This window comes from Oncorhynchus mykiss, chromosome 17, assembly GCF_013265735.2.
Source record: "Oncorhynchus mykiss isolate Arlee chromosome 17, USDA_OmykA_1.1, whole genome shotgun sequence".
In the NCBI taxonomy this organism is placed as follows: Eukaryota; Metazoa; Chordata; class Actinopteri; order Salmoniformes; family Salmonidae; genus Oncorhynchus; species Oncorhynchus mykiss.
The window spans coordinates 8,959,932-8,985,088 of NC_048581.1; the positions used below are offsets into that span (position 1 = coordinate 8,959,932).

The window sequence follows — 25,157 nt, forward strand, 5'->3', positions numbered from 1 at the left end:
CAGCCCTTACTTCTGTCAAGACGTGCTTTAAGTGGTCCGTTTCCGCCCAGGGAGCTTTTGATCTCCTCAAGAATCGTTTTACATCCGCTCCTATCCTTGTTACACCTGACGTCTCTAGACAGTTCGTTGTCGAGGTTGACGCGTCAGAGGTGGGCGTGGGAGCCATTCTTTCTCAGCGCTCCCTCTCTGACGACAAGGTCCACCCATGCGCGTATTTTTCTCATCGCCTGTCCCCGTCGGAACGTAACTATGATGTGGGAAACCGCGAACTGCTCGCCATCCGGTTAGCCCTAGGCGAATGGCGACAGTGGTTGGAGGGGGCGACCGTTCCTTTTGTCGTTTGGACTGACCATAGGAACCTTGAGTACATCCGTTCTGCCAAACGACTTAATGCGCGTCAGGCGCGTTGGGCGCTGTTTTTCGCTCGTTTCGAGTTCGTGATTTCTTATCGTCCGGGCTCTAAGAACACCAAGCCTGATGCTTTATCTCGTCTCTTCAGTTCTTCAGTAGCCTCCACTGACCCCGAGGGGATTCTCCCTGAGGGGCGTGTTGTCGGGTTGACTGTCTGGGGAATTGAGAGGCAGGTAAAGCAAGCGCTCACTCACACTCCGTCGCCGCGCGCTTGTCCTAGGAACCTTCTTTTCGTTCCCGTTCCTACTCGTCTGGCCGTTCTTCAGTGGGCTCACTCTGCCAAGTTAGCCGGCCACCCTGGCGTTCGGGGTACGCTTGCTTCCATTCGCCAGCGTTTTTGGTGGCCCACCCGGGAGCATGACACGCGTCGTTTCGTGGCTGCTTGTTCGGTCTGCGCGCAGACTAAGTCCGGTAACTCCCCTCCTGCCGGCCGGCTCAGGCCGCTGCCCATTCCCTCTCGACCGTGGTCTCACATCGCCTTAGATTTTGTCACCGGACTGCCTTCGTCAGCGGGGAAGACTGTTATTCTTACGGTTGTCGATAGGTTCTCTAAGGCGGCTCATTTCATTCCCCTTGCTAAGCTCCCTTCTGCTAAAGAGACGGCACAAATCATCATCGAGAATGTTTTCAGAATTCATGGCCTTCCGTCAGACGTCGTTTCGGACAGAGGTCCGCAATTCACGTCTCAATTTTGGAGGGAGTTTTGCCGTTTGATTGGGGCTTCCGTCAGTCTCTCTTCCGGCTTTCACCCCCAGTCTAACGGTCAAGCAGAACGGGCCAATCAGACTATTGGTCGCATCTTACGCAGTCTTTCTTTTCGCAACCCTGCGTCTTGGTCAGAACAGCTCCCCTGGGCAGAGTACGCCCACAACTCGCTTCCTTCGTCTGCGACCGGGCTATCTCCTTTTCAGAGTAGCCTCGGGTACCAGCCTCCGCTGTTCTCATCTCAGTTCGCCGAGTCCAGCGTCCCCTCCGCTCAGGCTTTTGTCCAACGTTGCGAGCGCACCTGGAAGAGGGTCAGGTCTGCACTTTGCCGTTATAGGACGCAGACTGTGAGGGCTGCTAATAAGCGTAGAACTAAGAGTCCTAGATATTGTCGCGGTCAGAGAGTTTGGCTCTCCACTCAGAACCTTCCCCTTAAGACGGCTTCTCGCAAGTTGACCCCGCGGTTCATTGGTCCGTTCCGTATTTCTCGGGTCATTAATCCTGTCGCAGTTCGACTTCTTCTTCCGCGATACCTTCGTCGCGTCCACCCGGTCTTCCATGTCTCCTGTATTAAGCCCGTTCTTCGCGCCCCCGCTCGTCTCCCCCCCCCCCCCCCCATCCTTGTCGAGGGCGCACCCATCTACAGGGTCCGCAGGATTTTGGACATGCGTCCTCGGGGCCGTGGTCACCAGTACCTCGTTGATTGGGAGGGGTACGGTCCTGAGGAGAGGAGTTGGGTTCCCTCTCGGGACGTGCTGGACCGTGCGCTGATCGAGGATTTCCTCCGTTGCCGCCAGGTTTCCTCCTCGAGTGCGCCAGGAGGCGCTCGGTGAGTGGGGGGGTACTGTCATGTATTGTCATGTTGTGTCTCTGTCCTTTCCTTTCACCCTGTCTCCCTCTGCTGGTCGTATTAGGTTACCTTTTCTCCCCCGCTTTCCCCCAGCTGTTCCTTGTCTCCTCCTGACTACCTCGTCACCCCGTTTCCCACCTGTTCCCTTTTTCCCTCTGATTAGTCCCCTATATCTCTCTCTGTTTTTGTTCCTGTCCTTTGTCGGATTCTTGTTTGTTGTGTTTCATGCCTGAGCCAGACTATCGTCATGTTTGCTGTAACCTTGTCCTGTCCTGTCGGAATCTGCCGGTCTATCTGAGCCTACCTATGTTTGGTTATTAAAGAAGCTCTGTTTAAGTTAGTTCGCTTTTGGGTCCTCATTCACTCACCGTAACAGGTATGAAGGATCGGGAGACAGGTGCAGGAATGCGTAATAGTTTTTTAAAATTTCCCAAATGACAGCGTGCCGTGTTTAAGGTACAGGGACAAAGACCAAACAAACACGTATACAAAACACAGGGTTGAGACCCTAACAAAAGAGCGAGGATACATCGAAAAAATACACCGGGACGAGACCAGTAACACACACGCACGCACACAATGATTCCACACGGGACGAAAACCGTAATCATCTGCACAATCCATAAATGCCACGAAAGCCAACACATCATAGCACAGGTACTCACATGCACCAACTGACATTGTAACAATAATCGACCGGACAATGGTAAACAAAGGGCACATTTACACAATTACTAATCACTGGGAATAGGACAGTTCTGGAGGGATCCGTGACAGATATACTGGTGATGAGAAATACACACCAGAGTAAAAAGTGACAACCAACCCCAGTCCCCCCTACTAATGTTCTGGGTGGACACAGCACCCCAAACACACAGACATTGGTTTCCTCATAAGATATACTGGTGATGAGAAATACACAGCAGAGTAAAAAGTGACAACCAACCCCGGTCCCCCCCTACTAATGTGCTGGGTGGACACAGCACCCCAAACACACAGGGTGTATTCAGGTGGTGAAAATGTCATGTAAATGTAAAGGAATCTCTTACTTTATTGTAACTATTCCCTATTCATTTTATGACAGTTTTACTGAAGCCAGCTCAGCTGTTAAGTGGTTAACCTCAGAGTGTAATAAACGTTTGAGACAGCTATATCGCTGTCAGCAATATGAGTGGATAAGATGATTGAAATACTGTACTGGTGATATGTGTCATAAGAATCCTACTGGACCGTTTTAGACAACTGAAATGTGAGACAAATAAAAGCGTCTCGAGAATCTTTTTAATAGATCAAACTGTAGATAAATAACACATTAGATTTAACGGTTTTATAAGCTGTTATTGAAAGCCTGATGTGAGGAGACAGTTCAGATGTGTTTACAAGCTAAATATTATAAACAATAGGTGAACATATATATAAAGTTGTTGATGAGGATTAATGCCACTAAAATGGAACTAAATAAGGTCAGATTAGACTTAATGAAAACTATTTTAGTTGTAGTGGGGCAACATGGACTCAGTCCATTACACTATATGAGGTTCAGTAGAAGTAACATGGACTCACTCCATTACAGTATATGAGGTTCAGTAGAAGCAACATGGACTCAGTCCAATACAGTATATGAGGTTCAGTAGAAGTAACGTGGACTCAGTCCATTACACTATATGAGGTTCAGTAGAAGTAACATTGGGATGAATTAAACTTTTTATATTGTCATAATTATTAGTAATGACATCTCTCATTTACGTAAAATCAGTGAAATTAAATTCAGAGACAAATATGACATTAAAAAGTCATGTAATGGGAGTGTGGTGCTCCTGGAAGTGGGAGGTGCTAGTGAGACACAGATACACAGAGGTCTCTCATCCAATTCATGTCCTTTCCCAGAGTGGTCCATAATTAACTTTTGCCTGGTTGGCACTTCCAACCAGATATAAGGAGGCTGAGGCCCCAGCATCCATAAGTCAGATACCTTCTTCCTCTGTGGTAAGACTCTCTCCACCTCCTTAGATTTGTACATTTGTCTCATCTTTGCACTCAGCAACTGAGGCAGTAGCTAACTGCACTGTTTGAATTGAGTGCTGCATGTCTCTTGTAAGATTTGACAATATGCAATCAAGTGCCATTGGTTTTCTTTAAACGTGCATTACTTAAAATCTGTAACTTCCTTTTATGGACTAAAGTTTGAGTTTGAGTTTGAGTTTATTTTTACAGGGACAGTGCACATTAATCAAAGTTTCAGTAAAAGTGCCGGTTTTAGCCAGCCGGCTAATTTTCAGCAGTCCCTGGGCAGGTTATTAAAAACAATTACAATATAGACAATAGCAGCATAGAACAATCAAGACATAGCAACATAGGACAAGCAAGACATAGCATACAGACAGAGCAACATAGGAGTGGTGCTCCTTTACCTGTTTGTAAATGAAGGGAGTAGTCTAGAATGCAACTGAGTTATCATGGGTAATTATTTCAGTAGTAAAGTGAGATGCCATTAGGAAAATGAAAGTTAGCAGTTGCACCTGTAGTTTAAATTTACATGGCTTTAATTATTTAGTTAAATGTGTTTTAGACATTTCAGGGGTTAAAATGATAAGGATTTAGACTTGTGCTTTTTCACAACATTCAATTTGCTACACTCCAGTCATTATTGTGAGCCCTCCTCCCCTCAGCAGCCTCCACTGCTTTAGACTTGTGCGTTTTCACAACATCTTATGTTTCACAGGGTCCTCTAAGAAGTACACATTCATCTGTAGGAGGGGGAAAATAAGGTGAGACACGGTTTGACTCTTCAAATAAAAAGTGATGAGAATATTCTGAGAGATACCACTCACCTAACTCTGTTGACTGGGGAGGAAGCACCACAGAGTCAATCACGTTTCATGTTTCATCTCTTTCCTAGTTATCCGTCACCATGAGTACGGACGCGGAGATGCAAATCTACGGCAAGGCTGCCATATACCTCCGTAAGCCTGAGAGGGAAAGGATTGAGGCACAAACCGCACCCTTTGATTCAAAGAACTCCTGCTATGTGACAGACAAGGTGGAGCTGTACCTTAAGGGTTTAGTCACTGCCAGGGCCGACGGGAAGTGTACTGTAACAGTCACGAAACCTGACGGCACTAAGGAGGTAAGTCTGATCTGAAAAGTATTCAAATTCAAGTTTGTGTAATTACTCTGTTTCATGAAAAATCATCAAAATGATCAAAAACATTTCAATATAAAATCTTTAACAAAATATATATTATGAAGCATTAAAAAAAAAAAACAGTAATAACAGATAGATTAAACATGTATTTGTTTTTGTAAACAGAATATAACCTTCAAACACATCATGTTTAAAGCTGCTATTTAAAATTGGCATGGAATGTTTGATATTTACAAGTCAAGAATCACCAGTTATGTGTCAGTGGGTGATAACAAAGTAGTTGGATTAAATGTGTATATACAATTTTTTAAAGACTAAACTTTTAAAAGCATTCAGTCATGTCCAGTTTGATCTGTGTGTAACCTAGATTTCTGACTGTTTCAGGAAGGAAAAGAGTTCAAAGATGCAGACATCTATGAGATGAACCCCCCTAAGTACGACAAGATTGAGGACATGGCCATGATGACCTACCTGAATGAAGCCTCTGTGTTGTATAACCTCAAAGAGCGTTATGCAGCATGGATGATCTACGTAAGAAACCTGCACATACTAACACACACATACATGAAGATAATAAATACACACATACAGTACTACACACACATGAATATAATAAATACACACATACAGTACTACACATAAGTGAACGGTAGAAACCAAAACATATCAATACAGTAGAACCACATCAGTAAACCAAAGAACACCCACATCCTCACATAATTCCAGGTAAAAGTACATCTGACTTTAGTAATCCCCTAAATTAATTATGCTTTCATCCAGACCTACTCGGGGCTCTTCTGTGCCACGGTGAACCCCTACAAGTGGCTCCCTGTGTACGACGCAGAGGTTGTCAACGCCTACAGAGGGAAGAAGAGGATGGAGGCTCCACCCCATATCTTCTCCGTCTCTGACAACGCCTTTCAGTTCATGATGATTGGTACGAGCTTTCATGGATGGATGGATGGATGGATGGATGGTTGGATCAATCAATCACATTTATTTATAAATCCCTTTTTACATAAGCAGATATCAGAAAGTGCTTATACAGAAACGCAGCCTAAAACCCCAAAAAACCAGCAATGCAGATGTAGAAGGAAAAGCTAGAGGGGAACCAGGCTCTGAGGGGTGGCCAGTCCTCTTCTGGCTGTGCCGGGTGGAGATTATAAGAGTATATGGCCATTAAGGCCAGCTCGTTCTATAAGATGTTCAAACATTCGTAGATGACCAGCAGGGTCAAATAATTATCACAGTGGCTGTAGAGGGTGCAACAGGTCAGCACCTCAGGAGTAAATGTCAGTTGGCTTTTCATAGCCGAGCATTCAGAGGTCGAGACAGCAGGTGCGGTAGAGAGACGGAGAGAGAGAGCGAGAGAGAGACAGAGAGAGAGAGAGAGAGAGAGATGGTTGGTTGGTTGGCTGTCCATTAAGTGCGTATGGCTCTCAAAGTCCATTAAGTGATGATGGATAGATGGATGGATGCATCAATGTTAATTGAAATATGCTTCAGAGAGGTCTCTCCTATTTTCTAGTCTAGGTAATAACAGTTTGCTGGGAATATCTGATTTCACTACCCTTGAATGGAAAATGTTCCAAATTGAAATTCATGATGATGCTATTAACTATATAATGTCCCCATGTGTTTTGAGTATGATAAGCAATGTGTTTTTTGGTTCCAGATAAGGAGAACCAGTCCGTCCTGATTACGTAAGTTGTTTACTAAAATGTCACTTGAGAAAGTGTTTCTATTGTAATAAGTTGGGTCACTTGGTGTGATGAAATACATGACATTATGAATGGATTAGAGCATCAGGTTATGTGTAATATCGAGTCGATGAGAAGGATTATTTGTTAAAGACTTATGTCAGAACACAGGTTAACAGTGTATTTTTCTATGCTATTTCTTAGTGGAAGACAATCTGACACTCAAACATGTAACTAAAACCCCTCTTTCTCTGTCATATAAACCAGCGGAGAATCCGGTGCAGGAAAGACTGTCAACACCAAGCGTGTCATCCAGTACTTTGCCACCATTGCAGTGTCTGGGGCCAAGAAGGAAGCAGAACCTGGCAAAATGCAGGTAAGTTGGTCTTATGTTTGCCTTTTTAACACATTTCAGTTTGGTTGGTTGTGTAAACTGTTTTTCCAGTGGTGAATCCTCTTTCAAGCAATTGAGAAAAACAAACTTTACCATGTTACCAGTTTTTGAGCAACTTGTGTTTGTCTCAATCAGGGGTCTCTTGAGGATCAGATCATTGCAGCTAACCCTCTGCTGGAGTCTTACGGTAATGCCAAGACAGTGAGGAACGACAACTCGTCTCGCTTTGTAAGTATGAAGGGCATACTGTGGAAGTTACCTTATATTGGAAAAATGTAATTCAGTAGTCCCCATTCGTTATACAGATTTACAATTTAATTTTGATCACTGATTTGTTGCTGAAAATTCAAACTTGTAATGTATTCGAGGTTCTAAAATTGTAATTTCCATCTTTAAAATGTCATCATAATTCACATTTCCTGTTGCTGCAGGATTATTTTCCTGCCGTAGATAACTGGATCCTACATCAATAACCTACATCTGTATCAAAAGAGCCAACATCTGTCCAACAAACTGTAACGTTTAAAGGGGTCTATGAAAGTAATATGTTAGATTAATTTGTTGGCCTATTTCTAACCCCCATGCTCTGCTACAGGGTAAATTCATCAGGATTCACTTCCAAGCTGGTAAACTGGCTAAAGCTGACATTGAAACCTGTGAGTTAATTTTAATTGTTTCTCAATACTTTCCTAAATGCACACATCATTTTTTGGGGAGATCATTCAATTTAAATGTATCTCATGTTCTCTCTCTTGTTCTCTCGATCTCGCTCTCCTTTTTCTCTCTCTCTTTGTGTCGTTCACTCTCTCTCGCTCTCAGACCTGCTGGAGAAGTCCAGAGTCTCCTTCCAGCTGCCCGATGAGAGAGGCTACCACATCTTCTTCCAGATGATGACAGGCCACAAACCTGAGCTAGTTGGTACGAGAAAGTAGAGGTTCATGGGAAATTATTCCCACCCCCATCTATGGAATGTATCAAACATTTTCATAGTACACACTAATAATACTATTACAATGATTACATCCAAGGTAACAAGGCATCTAGACATGGGACAGGTCTTTGGGAAATATCTATCAAGTAATGCACTGTGATGCACTAGTCCACAAGTCTCCGTCTCCTCTTTCGATGCTATTCATTATATACTACAGGTATCATTGAGTCCATCTATTGAGTAAAGAAGGGAGAGATAATGTAAAGTAGGAGAGCAGAATTCTAAGAGATTTACCTGACAAGCTGTTCTCCATTGTCCACAGAAATGGCGCTCATCACCACCAACCCCTACGACTTCCCCATGTGCAGCCAGGGTCAGATCACCGTGGCAAGCATCAACGACAATGAAGAGTTGGATGCCACAGATGTGAGTCAAACAAAGGGTTAACCAAACTCTAGATATGGAATGGATAGGACCACCATACACACTGAATGTACTGTGAAATTCCAACTTGGCGGCAGCTGGGAATTTTCATGTGTTTTTGTTTGACTCTAAATGCCTTGTGTTAGTTAGGCATGTGCCTCAAGGAACTCTTCGTGCCTTCCACTATAGAGCACCATTAAGTGCCCTCTGGAACTGTGTAAAACTCATTTTGTGCTGCCATCTACTAATGTGTTTGCCAAGCGTAATCATGTGGAACAGAGAAGCCAGTCAAATCTATCTATCCCATTTGTTCTGCAGTGAGCAGCACAGAACTGTAGTGTAATTGACCAAACTACAGTTCAGTTCATCTCTGTTCTACTTCCTCTTTAATGCCAGGATGCCATTACCATCCTGGGCTTCACTAATGAAGAGAAGATTGGCATCTACAAGCTGACAGGAGCTGTATTGCACCATGGAAACTTGAAATTCAAGCAAAAGCAGCGTGAGGAGCAGGCCGAGCCAGACGGCACAGAGGGTGAGTCCCACTCATAGATTTACAATATGTAGAGCATTAGTCCTATTCCCAGTCCCCAACATAGAAATAGAACACCTAAGACAGACAGTGCCACATGAAAGTCAGGCAGAAGATCATTTTTGGAGAACAAATTTCAACCTCCAAAATGTGGGTGAATCAAAACCTAACCCACAAAGAAGTTACCCAAACTATTTTGTCAGTGTGAAATCAGAAACAAGTGATCTTGTGTCCCTGAGTCTGTTGTTGTTGGTTCTCTCTCCAGTGGCTGATAAAATCGCCTACCTGCTGGGCCTGAACTCAGCTGAGATGTTGAAGGCTCTGTGCTACCCAAGAGTGAAGGTCGGCAACGAGTATGTGACCAAGGGACAGACTGTGCCTCAGGTACGGCGGCCAAACACATCTACCATTTTCTGAGCACAGGAATTATTTTGGGGACGAGTGCATTGTTTTTGTTTTTCCCAAGCTTGTATCACCTCATCACTGGACATGGTCAACATCTCATGTATTCATTTGAGGTATTATCATTGCAGGTTAATAACTCAGTCAGTGCTCTGGCCAAGTCCATCTATGAGAGGATGTTCTTGTGGATGGTCATCCGTATCAATGAGATGTTGGACACCAAGAATCCAAGGCAGTTCTATATCGGTGTGCTTGACATTGCCGGGTTTGAGATCTTTGATGTGAGTATGAGACCAGAACAAGACAATTAGTTGTGATTGAGATGGATTACAGTCTTGTATGATGAAATGATCCCTTTTAAAATTCCATCAACAGTACAACAGCATGGAGCAGCTGTGCATCAACTTCACCAATGAGAAACTGCAACAGTTTTTCAACCACACCATGTTCGTCCTGGAGCAAGAGGAGTACAAGAAGGAGGGAATCGTCTGGGCCTTCATTGACTTCGGCATGGACTTGGCTGCCTGCATTGAGCTTATTGAGAAGGTAAGATGTCTGTGAGGATTTTAATGGACCATTATAATGGACCACAACAGCAAAGCTCATATGGAGCGTTGTGTGAAATATTATGACAGTGGTACAACGTATACAGTATTAAAATCACTGGGGAAGCCAATCGAGTCCAAAAAATCCATAATACAACCTGTGTTGTGATAATTACGTTGTTTGCTCTGTAACCCGGCAGCAGGTAGCCTAGTGGTTAGAGGCAGGTAGCCTAGTGGTTAGAGGCAGGTAGCCTAGTGGTTAGAGGAAGGTAGCCTAGTGGTTAGAGGAAGGTAGCCTAGTGGTTAGAGGCAGGTAGCCTAGTGGTTAGAGCGTTGGACTAGTAACCGAAAGGTTGCAAGATCAAATCCCCGAGCTGACTAGGTAAAAATCTGTCTTTCTGCCCCTGAACAAGGCAGTTAACCCACTGTTCCTAGGCCGTCATTGAAAATAAGACTTGCCTAATTAAATAAGGGTAAAATAAAAAAATATACAGGCCTAAGGCCGAGACAATAAGACACAGTGGCAGAATAAATTCAACAACACCTTTGTTTCATCACAAAACCGGAGAGCAACATCTGTCCAGTGGAGTCCATAATGCAAGTAACAAACAGTTACATGACCTACAACATGGTCAATCAAGTACATTTTTCTGCCATTTTCGGACCACTAAACATCTATTGACTTAGAACCACGGGGAGTTACCGCAATTCACAAAGATAACAGGAGCTGCCTCCCTCCACTATTCCAGCACCATTTCAATTTCAACATTTCAACATCATCAAATCACCTGTGCTTAGTCTACAGTGAAAACTAAATTATTCCAAAAACGATTTTAGTCCAATCAACGTAAGCTAAATGTGTTTGTCCATGTTACTAATGTGTGTGTTTGTGTGAGTAAGTAGAAAAACATGTTGACTCACCCTACTTGCAGAGAAACGCCAATACCATCCTCCTCTCTTTCATGTTGCAGAAACTTAAAAGCTTAAAAAAATAGTTCTAAGCTACCTGGCTAAAATGCTTGCTTGCTATTCTAACTTCCTTTCCTGGGCAACGATTAGCTAGTAAACATCTAGCTACATATTGAACTTCCATACTCTCAGGCCAAAAGCACAATGTATTCATTTTATAGTTGGATCAGAATTGGTGTTACAATTATTGGCCAGTACGGAGAATTAAGTAAAACTACGAGTACAAATCCCTATCTCCATCCAAAGCTAATTTAGGAAAGGACCCATTTTAGCTAGCTATCCTCCAGGGGACAACAACACAATGAGATGCAACAATTGAAGTTTTTCTGTCTGTCAATGACGTTTGGCTTGATTTGGTGTGAAGCCAAATCCAAACTGGCTTCACTTGACATGGTTTTTGGTGCACCAGGACCATTCACAGATTTGCTCACTCAGTTTAGCTCAACTCTGATTCGCTGTAATTGTACACAAAAAAAATATCAAGGGAGGCCAAATGATTGTGGCTTCTCTTGCATTCAATGATACAATACAATACTCTTTTTGACCAGACAGCATCAGATAGAAGGGCTACACATACAGAGACAGAGGGGTGCAGTTTTGCTCACTCCGATGCGTTACCTGGAGAGATACATTCAGCCTCTTGCTAAACGAGACAAAAGATACATTAAATTATGTCCATTTTTTGGGGGAAGCCTCACTTACCTTGGCACCCATTAATATATGCCTCTAACTGTTGAGAACTCAATATGTTTCCTATTATGTGTCCCTAAATGAATATAATCCTATAATAGCATATTTACTAAATGTAAATATCACTAATTTGAAATCTCTTTTCGTAAAGCCATTGGGCATCTTCTCCATCCTTGAAGAGGAGTGCATGTTCCCCAAGTCTTCAGACACTACCTTCAAGGACAAGCTGTACGCCCAGCATCTTGGCAAAACAAATGCGTTTGAGAAGCCCAAGCCTGCCAAAGGCAAGGCAGAGGCCCACTTCTCCCTGGTGCACTACGCCGGAACTGTGGACTACAACATCACTGGCTGGCTGGAGAAGAACAAGGACCCCCTGAACGACTCAGTTTGTCAGCTGTACCAGAAGTCTGGAGTCAAAATTCTGGCTGCCCTGTATCCCCCTCCCCCTCCTGAGGGTAAGACCTGCATCATGTCACAATATTTAACTAAATACTAGTTATAACTCAGACCCAAATGTTCTTTAAAGCCTTTCAATGTATTACAATTTCTCAGGGTTTATCACCTGGTTGATTTACTCATACACTCGGTTAATTTAACCAAAGAATAGGTGTTATTTTAAACAATCTCACTGGAAGCATTTGCCTCTAGATAAGTGTGAAGTTAACCAGAGATTCTCTGGTTTATAATTAGTGTGCTTGCTGAAGACAAGACTCTAGATTTCTTACATACTCTTTTTATTATTCTATTTATTCCACCCGCTCTAGGAAATTTACTTTTCTAGTTATCTTTAACTTTCCCCCATTTTAACAGATAAAGCCAAGAAAGGAGGCAAGAAGAAGGGTGGTTCCATGCAGACTGTGTCCTCCCAGTTCAGGGTGAGCTTTGAAATGTGTAAATTCAGTCCTTCAAAAGGTGCATTGATTATCAAAAATTATATCTGTGAAAATGGTTTGTAACCCTCTTACAGGAGAACTTACATAAGCTGATGACCAACTTGAGGAGCACTCATCCTCACTTTGTGCGCTGCCTGATCCCCAACGAGTCAAAGACTCCAGGTACAGGAAATATTGACTTGAATATGTCATCTTATCAGTACAGTATCAGTAACCTTAACAATCCCAATCTATAACCTGTTTATGAGTATTAAAAGAGAATTGTTTTGTTTTACCAGGTCTGATGGAGAACTTCCTGGTTATCCACCAGCTCAGGTGTAATGGTGTACTGGAGGGTATCAGGATCTGCAGAAAGGGCTTCCCCAGCAGAATCATCTATGCTGACTTCAAACAGAGGTACATACGCGCAAGCACACACACGCACACACACACATAAAATATCTGCTCCAAGGGTTTTCCCAGCATCAGAATAGGCTTACCTTTTATGAAATATAACCAACATATTACAACTTGACATGTTAAAAATGTCTCCTCATTCAGGTACAAAGTACTGAATGCCAGTGTCATCCCTGAGGGCCAGTTCATGGACAACAAGAAGGCTTCTGAGAAGCTGCTTGGGTCCATTGATGTGAATCACGAGGATTACAAGTTTGGACACACCAAGGTCAGTCAAATACCCCCCAGTAAATACTGACAAAAAAACACAACTGGAATAATAATTTAAACCTTTACCATATAAAATCTCTCCAGGTGATCTATCCATCCTTTTGTTCTTTCTTCTTCATTTAACTAATGGAAAAGGTGGAAAAACATTGTTCTGTTTTTCTTCAAAGTCATACATCACAAGTATAGAAGAGAAACTAAAGTCATTATCATGTGCATTGTAATAGAGTGGTATGGCTGCAGTTATCTGCATCTGTGTACATTATTAATATACAACTGTACAATAACTAACAACTTAGAAACAACCTGTCCCATGCTATGTTTGTAACCGTTGCAGAGTTAATGTTGTTTAAATCAATCTAGTGGTGTTGTTCCCCTCTTTTGATTCAAGCCTTTCTATCTGTGGTTCCATTGACCATGTTAACCTGTGTCTCAGGTGTTCTTCAAAGCCGGTCTGCTGGGTGTCCTGGAGGAGATGAGAGATGAGAAGCTGGCCACTCTGGTCGGCATGGTCCAGGCTCTCAGCCGTGGATTCCTCATGAGGAGAGAGTTTAGCAAGATGATGGAGAGGAGGTGAGGAATAGTAGACATCTTGGCAAAGCTTTCTGTCAACGACTTGTATCTAATGCATTATGATTACATACTATATATGAGTTGTTCAGAATGAGAAAGTACATCTTATAATGGTCTACTAAAGCTTTAGGGTTAATTAATTTAGTCCAGAAATGGATGTAGCAACTAAGGATTTTAGCTTTATAGCTGCATTTTGAGACTTGGCTGTTCAATTGTCATTTATTAAATGTGTGGTATTTACCCATTCATTCTTGAAGAATATAAAATGTCTCATGAGCTTAGCATGCGCGACCTGTCAGATCTTGCATCTAGAGCACTGTCTATGAATTTAGGAGGGGTTACATTTCCCTAGCCCCATTCCTCAACTGTAAACAAACAGTGGCAGGTGGTTCTGTTTTGTTGTTCATCTAATCCCATCATCTAATCACTCACCATGTAAACAAACAGTGGTGTGGGGCCCCATTTTGTTGTTCATCTAATCCCATCATCTAATCACTCACCATGTAAACAAACAGTGGTGTGGGGCCCCATTTTGTTGTTCATCTAATCCCAGAATATAGCTTTAAGCATGTCACTCACCATGCCACTCCATCCTTTCTGTCGACCAGAGAATCAATTTATGCCATCCAGTACAACATCCGCTCATTCATGAATGTCAAAACCTGGCCATGGATGAAGTTGTACTTCAAGATCAAGCCCCTGCTGCAGAGCGCTGAGACTGAGAAGGAGCTGGCCAACATGAAGGAGAACTATGACAAGATGACGGCAGACCTGGCCAAGGCTCTGTCCACAAAGAAGCAAATGGAGGAGAAGCTGGTGGCCTTGACGCAGGAGAAGAACGACCTGGCGCTCCAAGTCGCATCTGTGAGTAAAAAAAAAACCTTCATTAAAGGCAAAATTACATACACATGAATACAAATCCATATGAACACACATTTGTATTGCCAATGTTATATATCTCATGAATTTCTATTGATTTGCTCTGACCTCTGAGTAAAATGTATATTTTGATACACAAAGTGAGGCCTCTGATTTGTTTACCCCTGTTCTGAAACCAGGAAGGAGAGAGTCTGAACGATGCTGAGGAAAGGTGTGAGGGGCTCATCAAGAGCAAGATCCAGCAGGAGGCCAAACTCAAAGAGACGACCGAGAGGCTGGAGGATGAGGAGGAGATCAATGCTGAGTTGACTGCTAAGAAGAGGAAGCTGGAGGATGAGTGCTCTGAGCTGAAGAAGGACATTGATGACCTGGAGCTCACCCTGGCCAAAGTGGAGAAGGAGAAGCACGCCACTGAAAACAAGGTATTGTGTCTTACCATAGACAGTCTAACCAACAATAATCAACTCAAAACATAGCTTTACAGCATTGGAATTCAAGTTGTATTGTGGGTGCAGGAAATATTAAGACACAACGGAGGAATTTCAGTTGTGGGGTACTCCCAACATTCATTGCATGTTCTACTCCCCCTCATTTATGACTTCCATTCAGTACACTGGCATGGTGAATCTAGTGTTGAATATATAGTACAGTAATTGTTGATGCAGTGCAAATCTAAATTAAATGAATGCAATATTTAACAAACTAAATCTCCCCTTTATGGTGAAGTGACCAAAGACTAATTTTGATGTGGCTGTTTTCAGGTTAAAAACCTGACAGAGGAGATGGCGTCTATGGATGAGAGTGTTGCCAAGCTGACCAAGGAGAAGAAAGCCCTCCAAGAGGCCCACCAGCAGACACTGGATGACCTGCAGGCAGAGGAGGACAAAGTCAACACTCTGACCAAGGCCAAGACCAAGCTGGAACAGCAAGTGGACGACGTGAGTGGAGTTTGACATTTTGGCCATGATAGTATGTAAGATTACATTATCTTCAGTTGTTTAGATTTTAACAATATATGTGTTTTTATCTTCTAGCTTGAGGGTTCTCTGGAGCAAGAGAAGAAGCTCCGTATGGACCTTGAGAGATCCAAGAGAAAGCTGGAGGGAGATCTGAAACTGGCCCAGGAGTCCATAATGGACCTGGAGAATGACAAGCAGCAAGCTGATGAGAAAATCAAGAAGTAAACACAAACAAATGACTACAGTATTACCTGCTATAATGGTTGTTCTTGGCTAATACTTGTTATTATGAATTAGCATTTGCATGTGATTCTTAAAAGCCAAGTGAATGGTATAATACTCTCCCTTTACACTATCAAACAAAAACCAACTCTGCAATCAACGTGTTTGTGTTTCTTAGGAAGGAGTTTGAGACCACCCAGCTCCTCAGCAAGGTTGAGGATGAGCAGTCTCTGGGAGCTCAGCTGCAGAAGAAGATCAAGGAACTCCAGGTACAGTACAGGATATAATCTTCAGTACAGAAGAGCACAGACTTGAATCATTTCCTTTAAAAATAATTATACTTTTTCTGTCAGCAGACAGTTTTCCAGGTGGCTTCTGATGGCTCAGTAGGTTGGAAGATGGTGTTTCTTGTTGGTGCTTCTTACCATCCCCACTCAGCCCTCAATGACAATATCCATGTTAAAATGGCTTATATCTGGGCCTCCCGGGTGGCGCAGTGGTTAAGGGCACTGGACTGCAGCGCCAGCTGTGCCATCAGAGACTCTGGGTTCACGCCCAGGCTCTGTCGTAACCGACCGGGAGGTCCGTGGGGCGATGCACAATTGGCCTAGCGTCGCCCGGGTTAGGGAGTGGTTGGCCGGTAGGGATATTCTTTTCTCATCGCGCACCAGCGACTCCTATGGAGAGCAGTGCGCGCTAACCAAGGTTGCCAGGTGCACGGTGTTTCCTCCGACACATTGGTGGGGCTGGCTTCCGGGTTGGATGTGTTAAGAAGCAGTGCGGCTTGGTTGGGTTGTGTATCGGAGGACGCATGACTTTCAACCTTCGTCTCTCCCGAGCCCGTACGGGAGTTGTAGCGATGAGATAAGATACTAAACAATTGGATACCACGAAATTGGGGAGAAAACGGGGTAAAATGTAATAAATAATAATAAATACATTTATAAAATGGCTTCTATCCATCTAGAGTCCTCTGTCTAACTTCTTACCTTTGAGGGTTTGGCTCCTGCATGGGACACTGTCTACTAAATGTATTAGTGTGACTGGGTTTTTATTAAACACATTTATGCAAAATATAAATACTATTATTATTTTGTGAGTTTCAATTGTTTCAACTGTATTGTAGTGTTCATCCCCCTGCTCCTGCCCCTGTTCTAGGCCCGTATTGAGGAGCTGGAGGAGGAAATTGAGGCTGAGCGTGCTGCCAGGGCTAAGGTTGAGAAGCAGAGGGCCGATCTCTCCAGGGAACTTGAGGAGATCAGCGAGAGGCTGGAGGAGGCCGGAGGCGCCACTGCTGCTCAGATTGAGATGAACAAGAAGCGTGAGGCTGAGTTCCAGAAGCTGCGTCGTGATCTCGAAGAGTCCACTCTGCAGCATGAGGCCACAGCCGCCGCTCTGCGCAAGAAGCAGGCCGACAGTGTGGCTGAGCTCGGGGAGCAGATCGACAACCTGCAGCGCGTCAAGCAGAAGCTGGAGAAGGAGAAGAGCGAATACAAGATGGAGATTGATGACCTCTCTAGCAACATGGAGGCCGTCGCCAAGGCTAAGGTGAGGAGTGATGTTTTGGTCAAGCAGTGTTGAGGAGGGTCAACTACATCACCATTCAAGTGAACTGAAGTTGACAGGAGTCACATATATAAGGTAATGATGGTACATGTTTCACTAACAGGGCAATCTGGAGAAGATGTGCCGTACTCTTGAGGACCAGCTGAGTGAGCTCAAGACTAAGAATGATGAGAATGTTCGCCAAGTCAACGACATCAGCGGACAGAGAGCCAGACTCCTGACAGAAAATGGTACCTTCAACAATATACAACAAGCCAATGCTTTCCTTCAGTAGAACACAACATGTATTAGGGGCTATATCCACATAGTTTATACTGTACTATTCACCACCTAACATTGCCCTATGATACCTCAGAATCCATTTTCAATCTTAGAGGACAGAGACCCTATTAACAAGATGTTACTCTGTCCCTGCAGGTGAGTTTGGCCGCCAGCTGGAGGAGAAGGAAGCCCTGGTGTCTCAGCTGACCAGAGGAAAACAGGCCTTCACCCAGCAGGTGGAGGAGCTGAAGAGGGCGATTGAGGAGGAGGTCAAGGTAAGGGACCCAAGATGGAGAGTTTAGAGCCATATCTTTACATAGACGGTGACTACACCACCCTCAGACTCCTACTGTCTCTCCACCCTCAGAGACTCCTACTGTCTCTCCACCCTCAGAGACTCCTACTGTCTCTCCACCCTCAGAGACTCCTACTGTCTTTCCACCCTCAGAGACTTCTACTGTCTCTCAACGCTCAGAGACTCCTACTGTCTCTCCACCGCCATGTTTAGTTTTGCCCAACCCAGATTGAGGCACAGACAAGGTCTCAATGGGGATAGCTGATCTGACTACACTGACTGTGCTAGTGGCAGACTCTACTAAGCTGACAGGCTGGCTAACAGACTGCTGCCTGGCCTGCGCCCTATCTCATTGTGGAGCTAGAGCCCTGTCTACTTACATAGATAAGATGAGAGCACCCCTCCAGCTAGGATGATCCTGCTTGTGGGCGAGTCCCAGAAAGAGGGCCAATTATCTACAAATTCTATCTTTTGGGAGGGGCAGAGAACAGTTTTCAACCAGTGATTGAGTTGTGAGACTCTGCTGTAGAGCTCATCACTCCCCCTAACTGGGAGGGGGCCAGAGACAATTACTCGATGCCGATACATCTTTCTAGCTGATTTACACACTGAAGCTATGTTGCGCTTGGTGACCTCTGATTGTTTCATCCTAACATCGTTGGTGCTGACGTGGATAACAATATCCCTATACTCTCTACACTCGCCAGTTTTAGCCTTAGCCAGCAACATCTTCAGATTAGCCTTAACGTCGGTAGCCCTGCCCCCTGGTAAACAGTGTATGATCGCTGGATGATTATTTTTAAGTCTAATACTGCGGGTAATGGAGTCGCCAATTACTAGTGTTTTCAATTTGTCAGAGCTAATGGTGGGAGGCTTTGGCGTCTCAGACCCCGTAACGGGTGGAGGAGAGACCAGAGAAGGCTCGGCCTCTGACTCCGACTCGCTGCTTAATGGGGAAAACCGGTTGAAAGTTTCTGTCGGCTGAATGAGCGACACCGGTTGAGCGTTCCTACAGCATTTCCTTCCAGAAGCCATGAGAAATTGTCCGGCTGCGGGGACCGTGCGAGGGGATTAATACTACTATCTGTACTTATTGGTGGCACAGACGCTGTTTCACCCTTTCCTACTGGGCTTGCAGCACGGCTATCCTCACCATAAGGCGATCGTTCTCCTGTTTATTATGAATACAGCGACTGCAATTAGAAGGCACAATGTTAATGTTACTACATAGCTTCGGCTGGTGGAGGTCGTGTAGAACCATGTCCAGATAAAGCGCCAGGGGTGAAAAAGTTGAATGAGGGAAAAAAATGTAAATACAAAACGGTAATTAAAAAGTAAAAACCGTAATTTTGGCAGGTAGCAAAGTAACGTTAGCAACAGACTGCACAGCTTCACGTAAACAAGTCCACATAATTTGTTTGACTATCTCACTCATCTCTCCTTGTCTTTCTCTCTCACAGGCTAAAAACGCACTGGCCCACGGTGTTCAGTCTGCCCGCCATGACTGTGACCTCCTGAGGGAGCAGTTTGAGGAGGAGCAGGAGGCCAAGGCAGAGCTGCAACGCGGCATGTCCAAGGCCAACAGTGAGGTGGCTCAGTGGAGGACTAAGTATGAAACTGATGCTATCCAGCGCACAGAGGAGCTGGAGGAGGCCAAGTGAGTCGCACGCAACAGAAAAACTCAGATATGGTGTGGATGGTGAGGGTGGTAGGGGGCTCTGAGATAATATTACATCAATATTTATTGTAACATATCTTTCACACCATAAAACCGACCTCTGTTGTCCTATAGGAAGAAGCTGGCCCAGCGTCTGCAGGATGCTGAGGAGACCATTGAGGCGACCAACTCCAAGTGCGCCTCCCTGGAGAAGACCAAGCAGAGGCTGCAGGGAGAGGTGGAGGACCTCATGATTGATGTTGAGAGAGCCAACGCATTGGCCGCCAACCTCGACAAGAAGCAGAGGAACTTTGACAAGGTGAAAATGAATAAACCTCACCATAGACTGATATTTACTGTCTGCTATATGATTCATTGTAGTATAATTGTAGCATATTTATAATTCAAAACTCTTCATCAATGACTTCTGATGAAAATCCCATGGATTCTCCTAGGTTCTGGCAGAGTGGAAGCAGAAGTATGAGGAGGGCCAGGCTGAGCTGGAAGGAGCTCAGAAGGAGGCTCGCTCTATGAGCACTGAACTCTTCAAGATGAAGAACTCCTACGAGGAGGCTCTGGATCATCTGGAGACTCTGAAGAGAGAAAACAAGAACCTGCAACGTGAGCATTTGACAGCAAATCTATTTGGCTTATGTTTAATTAGCAAGATGAATTGCTGTTAATTAATTCACTGTTATTATGATTCAAAATCAACTTTAGTACATTGACATATCCACTTAAAATCCCCCAAGTCTAAACTTCTTGTGTGTGTGTGTGCAGAGGAGATCTCTGACCTGACTGAGCAGATCGGAGAGACTGGCAAGAGCATCCATGAGCTGGAGAAGGCCAAGAAGACCGTGGAGACAGAGAAGTCTGAGATCCAGACCGCTCTGGAGGAGGCTGAGGTACAAACGACAGCTGTTTGATGGGGAAAGCAGTGTTACACTAGCCAACACCAGCCAACAATGATCCCTGTATTGGAGTTTATTGTAGTCATATATATATATATTTACATCCTTGTGTTACATACATACAAATGTATTTAACACAATTCACATGACTGCTTCTGTTTGTCCAGGGAACACTGGAGCACGAGGAATCCAAGATTCTGCGTGTGCAGCTGGAGCTGAACCAGATCAAGGGTGAGGTGGACAGGAAGATTGCTGAGAAGGACGAGGAGATGGAGCAGATCAAGAGGAACAGCCAGAGGGTGGTTGACTCCATGCAGAGCACCCTGGACTCTGAGGTCAGGAGCAGGAATGACGCCCTGAGGGTGAAGAAGAAGATGGAGGGAGACCTGAACGAGATGGAGATCCAGCTGAGCCACTCCAACAGGCAGGCCGCTGAGGCCCAGAAACAGCTGAGGAATGTCCAGGGACAGCTCAAGGTAAAGGGAATGGGACATCAGGTTCAAACACCTGAACATGGAGAGGGATTTGTTTGTGAATCTGTAGAAAATAATAGAACAGAGGATTTGAATAGAGTGGTTTATGTACTAAAGGTAGCGATTCTGGGGAAATTCTTACCACTGATCGATCCTATCGATCCTCATCGATCCTATCACCTCTACTTCCACAAGTCCTAATGAACGTATGTCATTGTGAACCCCAGGATGCCCAATTGCACCTTGATGACGCTGTCCGTGTCGCAGAAGACATGAAGGAGCAGGCAGCCATGGTGGAGCGCAGAAACGGCCTGATGGTGGCTGAAATCGAGGAGCTGAGAGTTGCTCTGGAGCAGACAGAGAGAGGCCGCAAAGTGGCAGAGACTGAGCTGGTAGACGCCAGCGAGCGTGTTGGACTACTGCACTCCCAGGTATTGGTTAAATGCCATTTCTAATGAAACTCAACCAAGCATACAATTTAAACACACCTGGAATTTGACAGTGCTTGCCTTAGATTTTCATAATTTCAGTCTTGAGACTTGCAAGTTCCCTTGAGAGTCAAACAAATCATCTTGCTTACGCCTTCAGAACACCAGCCTTCTGAACACCAAGAAGAAGCTGGAGACTGACCTCGTGCAGGTGCAGGGAGAGGTAGACGACATCGTCCAGGAGGCCAGGAATGCAGAGGAGAAGGCCAAGAAGGCAATCACTGATGTGAGTCCTTGAATTACATCAACTTGATTAGTCCCCGTGTGACAATGGTAGCTGGGCTGGTTAAGAACAACAAAGATCTGAGAGGGACATTATCATTGGTGCATAAATTAAACAAACTATTATTCCAGGCGGCCATGATGGCTGAGGAGCTGAAGAAGGAGCAGGACACCAGCTCTCACCTGGAGAGGATGAAGAAGAACCTGGAGGTCACAGTCAAGGACCTGCAGCACCGCCTGGATGAGGCTGAGAATCTGGCCATGAAGGGAGGCAAGAAGCAGCTCCAGAAACTGGAGTCCAGGGTGAGTTACCAGCAGGGTGGATTAGGGTGGATTGAAAGACTGATTGCTGGAAATGTATTTGATCATATAAAAATACACAGGAGCATTGTTTAATGACTTGTTGTCGCAAAAACTCACCTAGATCAGAGGTTCCCAAATTTCTTTGCATCGGGGACCACCCCTTTTGTGGTAGTGAATTCATCAGGGACCTCCCTAATAATAACAGAACACAACTCCCACTTTAAAGTGTGATAAAAATAGCATCCATGCAGATTTCCTATGACTTCTTCCGTGCATGACTGGACTAACCAAGTCTCGGGCCCTGGGAAATAACATTTTTCGGTCCCCCCTCTTTGCATCAGAGAGAAAATGTTGCCGTTTTAAAGGTCATTTACTGTCATTCTACACATTTTGCCTTTGGACAAAGAGAAAATGTTGCAGTTTTAAAGCTTCAATTACAGTGAATTTCTGATCATAACAAAACAAATTATATTAATTTGACACATATTTAGTGGAGTGGATCCAAGACCTTTAAATAAATTCAAATGTATTAATCTAGTTGCATCGTTCAGGCTTAAACTGTTGTCACAGCAGACTTCTTCTAATCTGCCATTTCATTCATAATAATAATTCACAATAAATATCAACACACAATATAATTTACATTCATCGAATTACTGTCATAGTAATAATTTCTCTCTCTATTGTAACGTCTCATTCATGGCCGTTGCTAGGGAAGCTAGCGTTGCTATGCGGGGCTACCAGCTAGCAGGCTAATGGCTGAATTAGCTTGTAGGCTAGCGGACATGAATAAGTTCATAAAACCTAAAAACACAAAATAACATCTGTACAAATATATGTACATGCTCCAGAAACATTACCGTCTTGAATATGGTGATTTTACACTCGCTTACTTTCAAAATAAAGAGTTTAAAATGTATTCATGTCGGTGCTTCTGTCTTGCTGTTGACTCAAATGGCAAACTACTCTCAACTGCCAGAGCGCGAGCCCCATAATAGAAGCAATGTCACAACATTAAAACATGCGAGTGGCGGCCTCTAGTTGCCATACTGGTACTGCACCATACACCACTAAACTCAAGACAACATGGATCGTAATGTTACTAAAACAAGAAGAATTGAGTTGTGAGCCTCCCAGACCCGTTGTTTGATCTAAGAGTTAATAACATAAATTGTGGATGAATAATATTACATTGTACTGTATTGCACCCTCTAAACATTTTCCAAAGATCCCTGGCTGTTTAATCTGTTCTTGCTATAAATATTCATAAACAAATTGAAATGTAAATTCCACTTTGAGAATCACTGACCTAGATAATGAAAAGTTGTTGTTATTATTACAGAGTACATAGGAACAGATTACAATTGTGCCTCCTTGACTGGGTAGAAGACTATACCTCTGTTTTAAAAAATATTTGTTAATTAAGTCTGATTTCACGACCTCTAACAAACTCCTACGTTTATTTCTTCCACAAAGGTGCGTGAGCTTGAGACTGAGGTGGAGGCCGAGCAGAGAAGAGGTGTAGATGCAGTCAAGGGAGTCCGCAAGTATGAGCGCAGAGTCAAGGAGCTCACTTACCAGGTAAGAGATAAAGTGCCTTCTTCACACACTTGACACTAACACAGACAGGTTTGTGTATAAAACTCTCGTGACATTGATTCTTTGCTCTTCTCTCACAGACTGAGGAGGATAAGAAGAACGTTAACAGACTTCAGGACTTGGTAGATAAGCTGCAGATGAAAGTGAAGGCCTACAAGAGGCACGCTGAGGAATCGGTGAGTCACAGACTCTGAGAGAAAATGTATTTTTTCTCTACAAAACGTAATGTGCATATGGTTTAGTTGACGTGTTGCTACAGCACGCCAGTCAACAATGACAATTGATAGTGCAAGTAAATGCTGAAGAAATTATTCTCATTTGTGAGTGCCCCCTATGCCAATGTGTTACCAACTTAAAGGAGAGGGGGTTGAATATGAATTGGTCGAGTTGTAGTGCTGGAGGCATCGGTTTGTTCCCTCTCCCTTCTGCTGCCTTACCATATATCTTCCTGTATACACTGCTATCCTAAATCTGGCAATATTTTTATTTGCTACCTGAAGCTTCAAACTTTAAATGCTGATGTTCTGCTCTCCCTCTCTTTTCCTCACCCAGGAGGAAGCAGCAAACCAGCACATGTCTAAGTTCAGGAAGGTTCAGCATGAGCTGGAGGAGGCTGAGGAGCGTGCTGACATCGCTGAGACTCAGGTCAACAAGCTCAGAGCCAAGACCCGTGACTCTGGAAAGGTACAGAACTGCTGCTAAACCTGTACCTGACTCATGTTCAGATATGACCACATCAACACCACCTATGATTCAGTCTTCTCAGAGGTCAATACAGACCTTTTACACTCACTCAATAAACACATTTCAGGGCAACAAAAAAAACACAAAAAATTCAAGTTGGTAGTTCAAAATTGAAATTCCAACCTGAGCACTGAGCATTAAACACTTGATCCATTATATTCTATCCATATATTTATCATGTTCATTGTTATTACTTATCCATTATATTCTATCCATATATTTATCATGTTCATTATTATTACTGATCCATTATATTCTATCCATATATTTATCATGTTCATTATTATTACTGATCCATTATATTATGTATTTCTTCTTACAGGGAAAAGAAGTTGCTGAATAAACAAGACCAAAGTATTGAAGATCAAAGTCTTACCATTTTCCTGTGTTGCATAAAATATGATTTTCATGGTAAAATGTTGACCATTGATTAAAAACATGTAGGCCTACATAGACTTTGTGACTGTGGATTTATTACTCAGCAAACAGCTTTTTCATACCATAAAATATATTGTTCTTTAATTAATGGAGCAATCTGGGATTCCAACAACAATAGTGGTCACCCCGACAAAGCAGTTCGTTTTTTTTTGTTGTAAACAGCTGAGAGATGAGGCTGAAGAAATGAAGCCACCCAAATTCTCAGACTGGGGTTTGGTTGCAAGTTTGTTGTTGCTTAGCCTTACTTTTATTGAATTCAATGTAGTTCTGCCATCCTCTGCATTTAAGCTGCTGCTTTTTTCAAGGTAATGTTG

General features: G+C 43.7%; 1 protein-coding gene across 1 annotated transcript; it reads left to right on the forward strand.

Annotated features, from left to right (window-relative positions):
* The first annotated feature begins 4,877 nt into the window (after positions 1–4,877).
* Positions 4,878–24,858, forward strand: LOC110495028 (myosin heavy chain, fast skeletal muscle-like). The gene is made up of 39 exons (XM_036948812.1): positions 4,878–5,093; positions 5,496–5,642; positions 5,892–6,048; positions 6,787–6,814; positions 7,079–7,187; positions 7,341–7,433; positions 7,801–7,861; positions 8,025–8,123; positions 8,459–8,562; positions 8,956–9,094; positions 9,357–9,475; positions 9,625–9,774; positions 9,869–10,039; positions 11,849–12,152; positions 12,508–12,572; positions 12,665–12,752; positions 12,869–12,986; positions 13,131–13,254; positions 13,690–13,826; positions 14,435–14,690; positions 14,885–15,127; positions 15,467–15,643; positions 15,740–15,885; positions 16,065–16,155; positions 17,045–17,434; positions 17,556–17,682; positions 17,870–17,988; positions 19,469–19,665; positions 19,801–19,984; positions 20,121–20,286; positions 20,446–20,570; positions 20,744–21,052; positions 21,277–21,480; positions 21,638–21,763; positions 21,892–22,062; positions 23,539–23,643; positions 23,742–23,837; positions 24,214–24,345; positions 24,728–24,858. Exons 1-39 carry the CDS (start codon positions 4,878–4,880, stop codon positions 24,746–24,748), a joined length of 5,814 nt encoding a protein of 1,937 aa, XP_036804707.1. The 3' UTR covers positions 24,749–24,858.
* Positions 24,859–25,157: the final 299 nt, after the last annotated feature.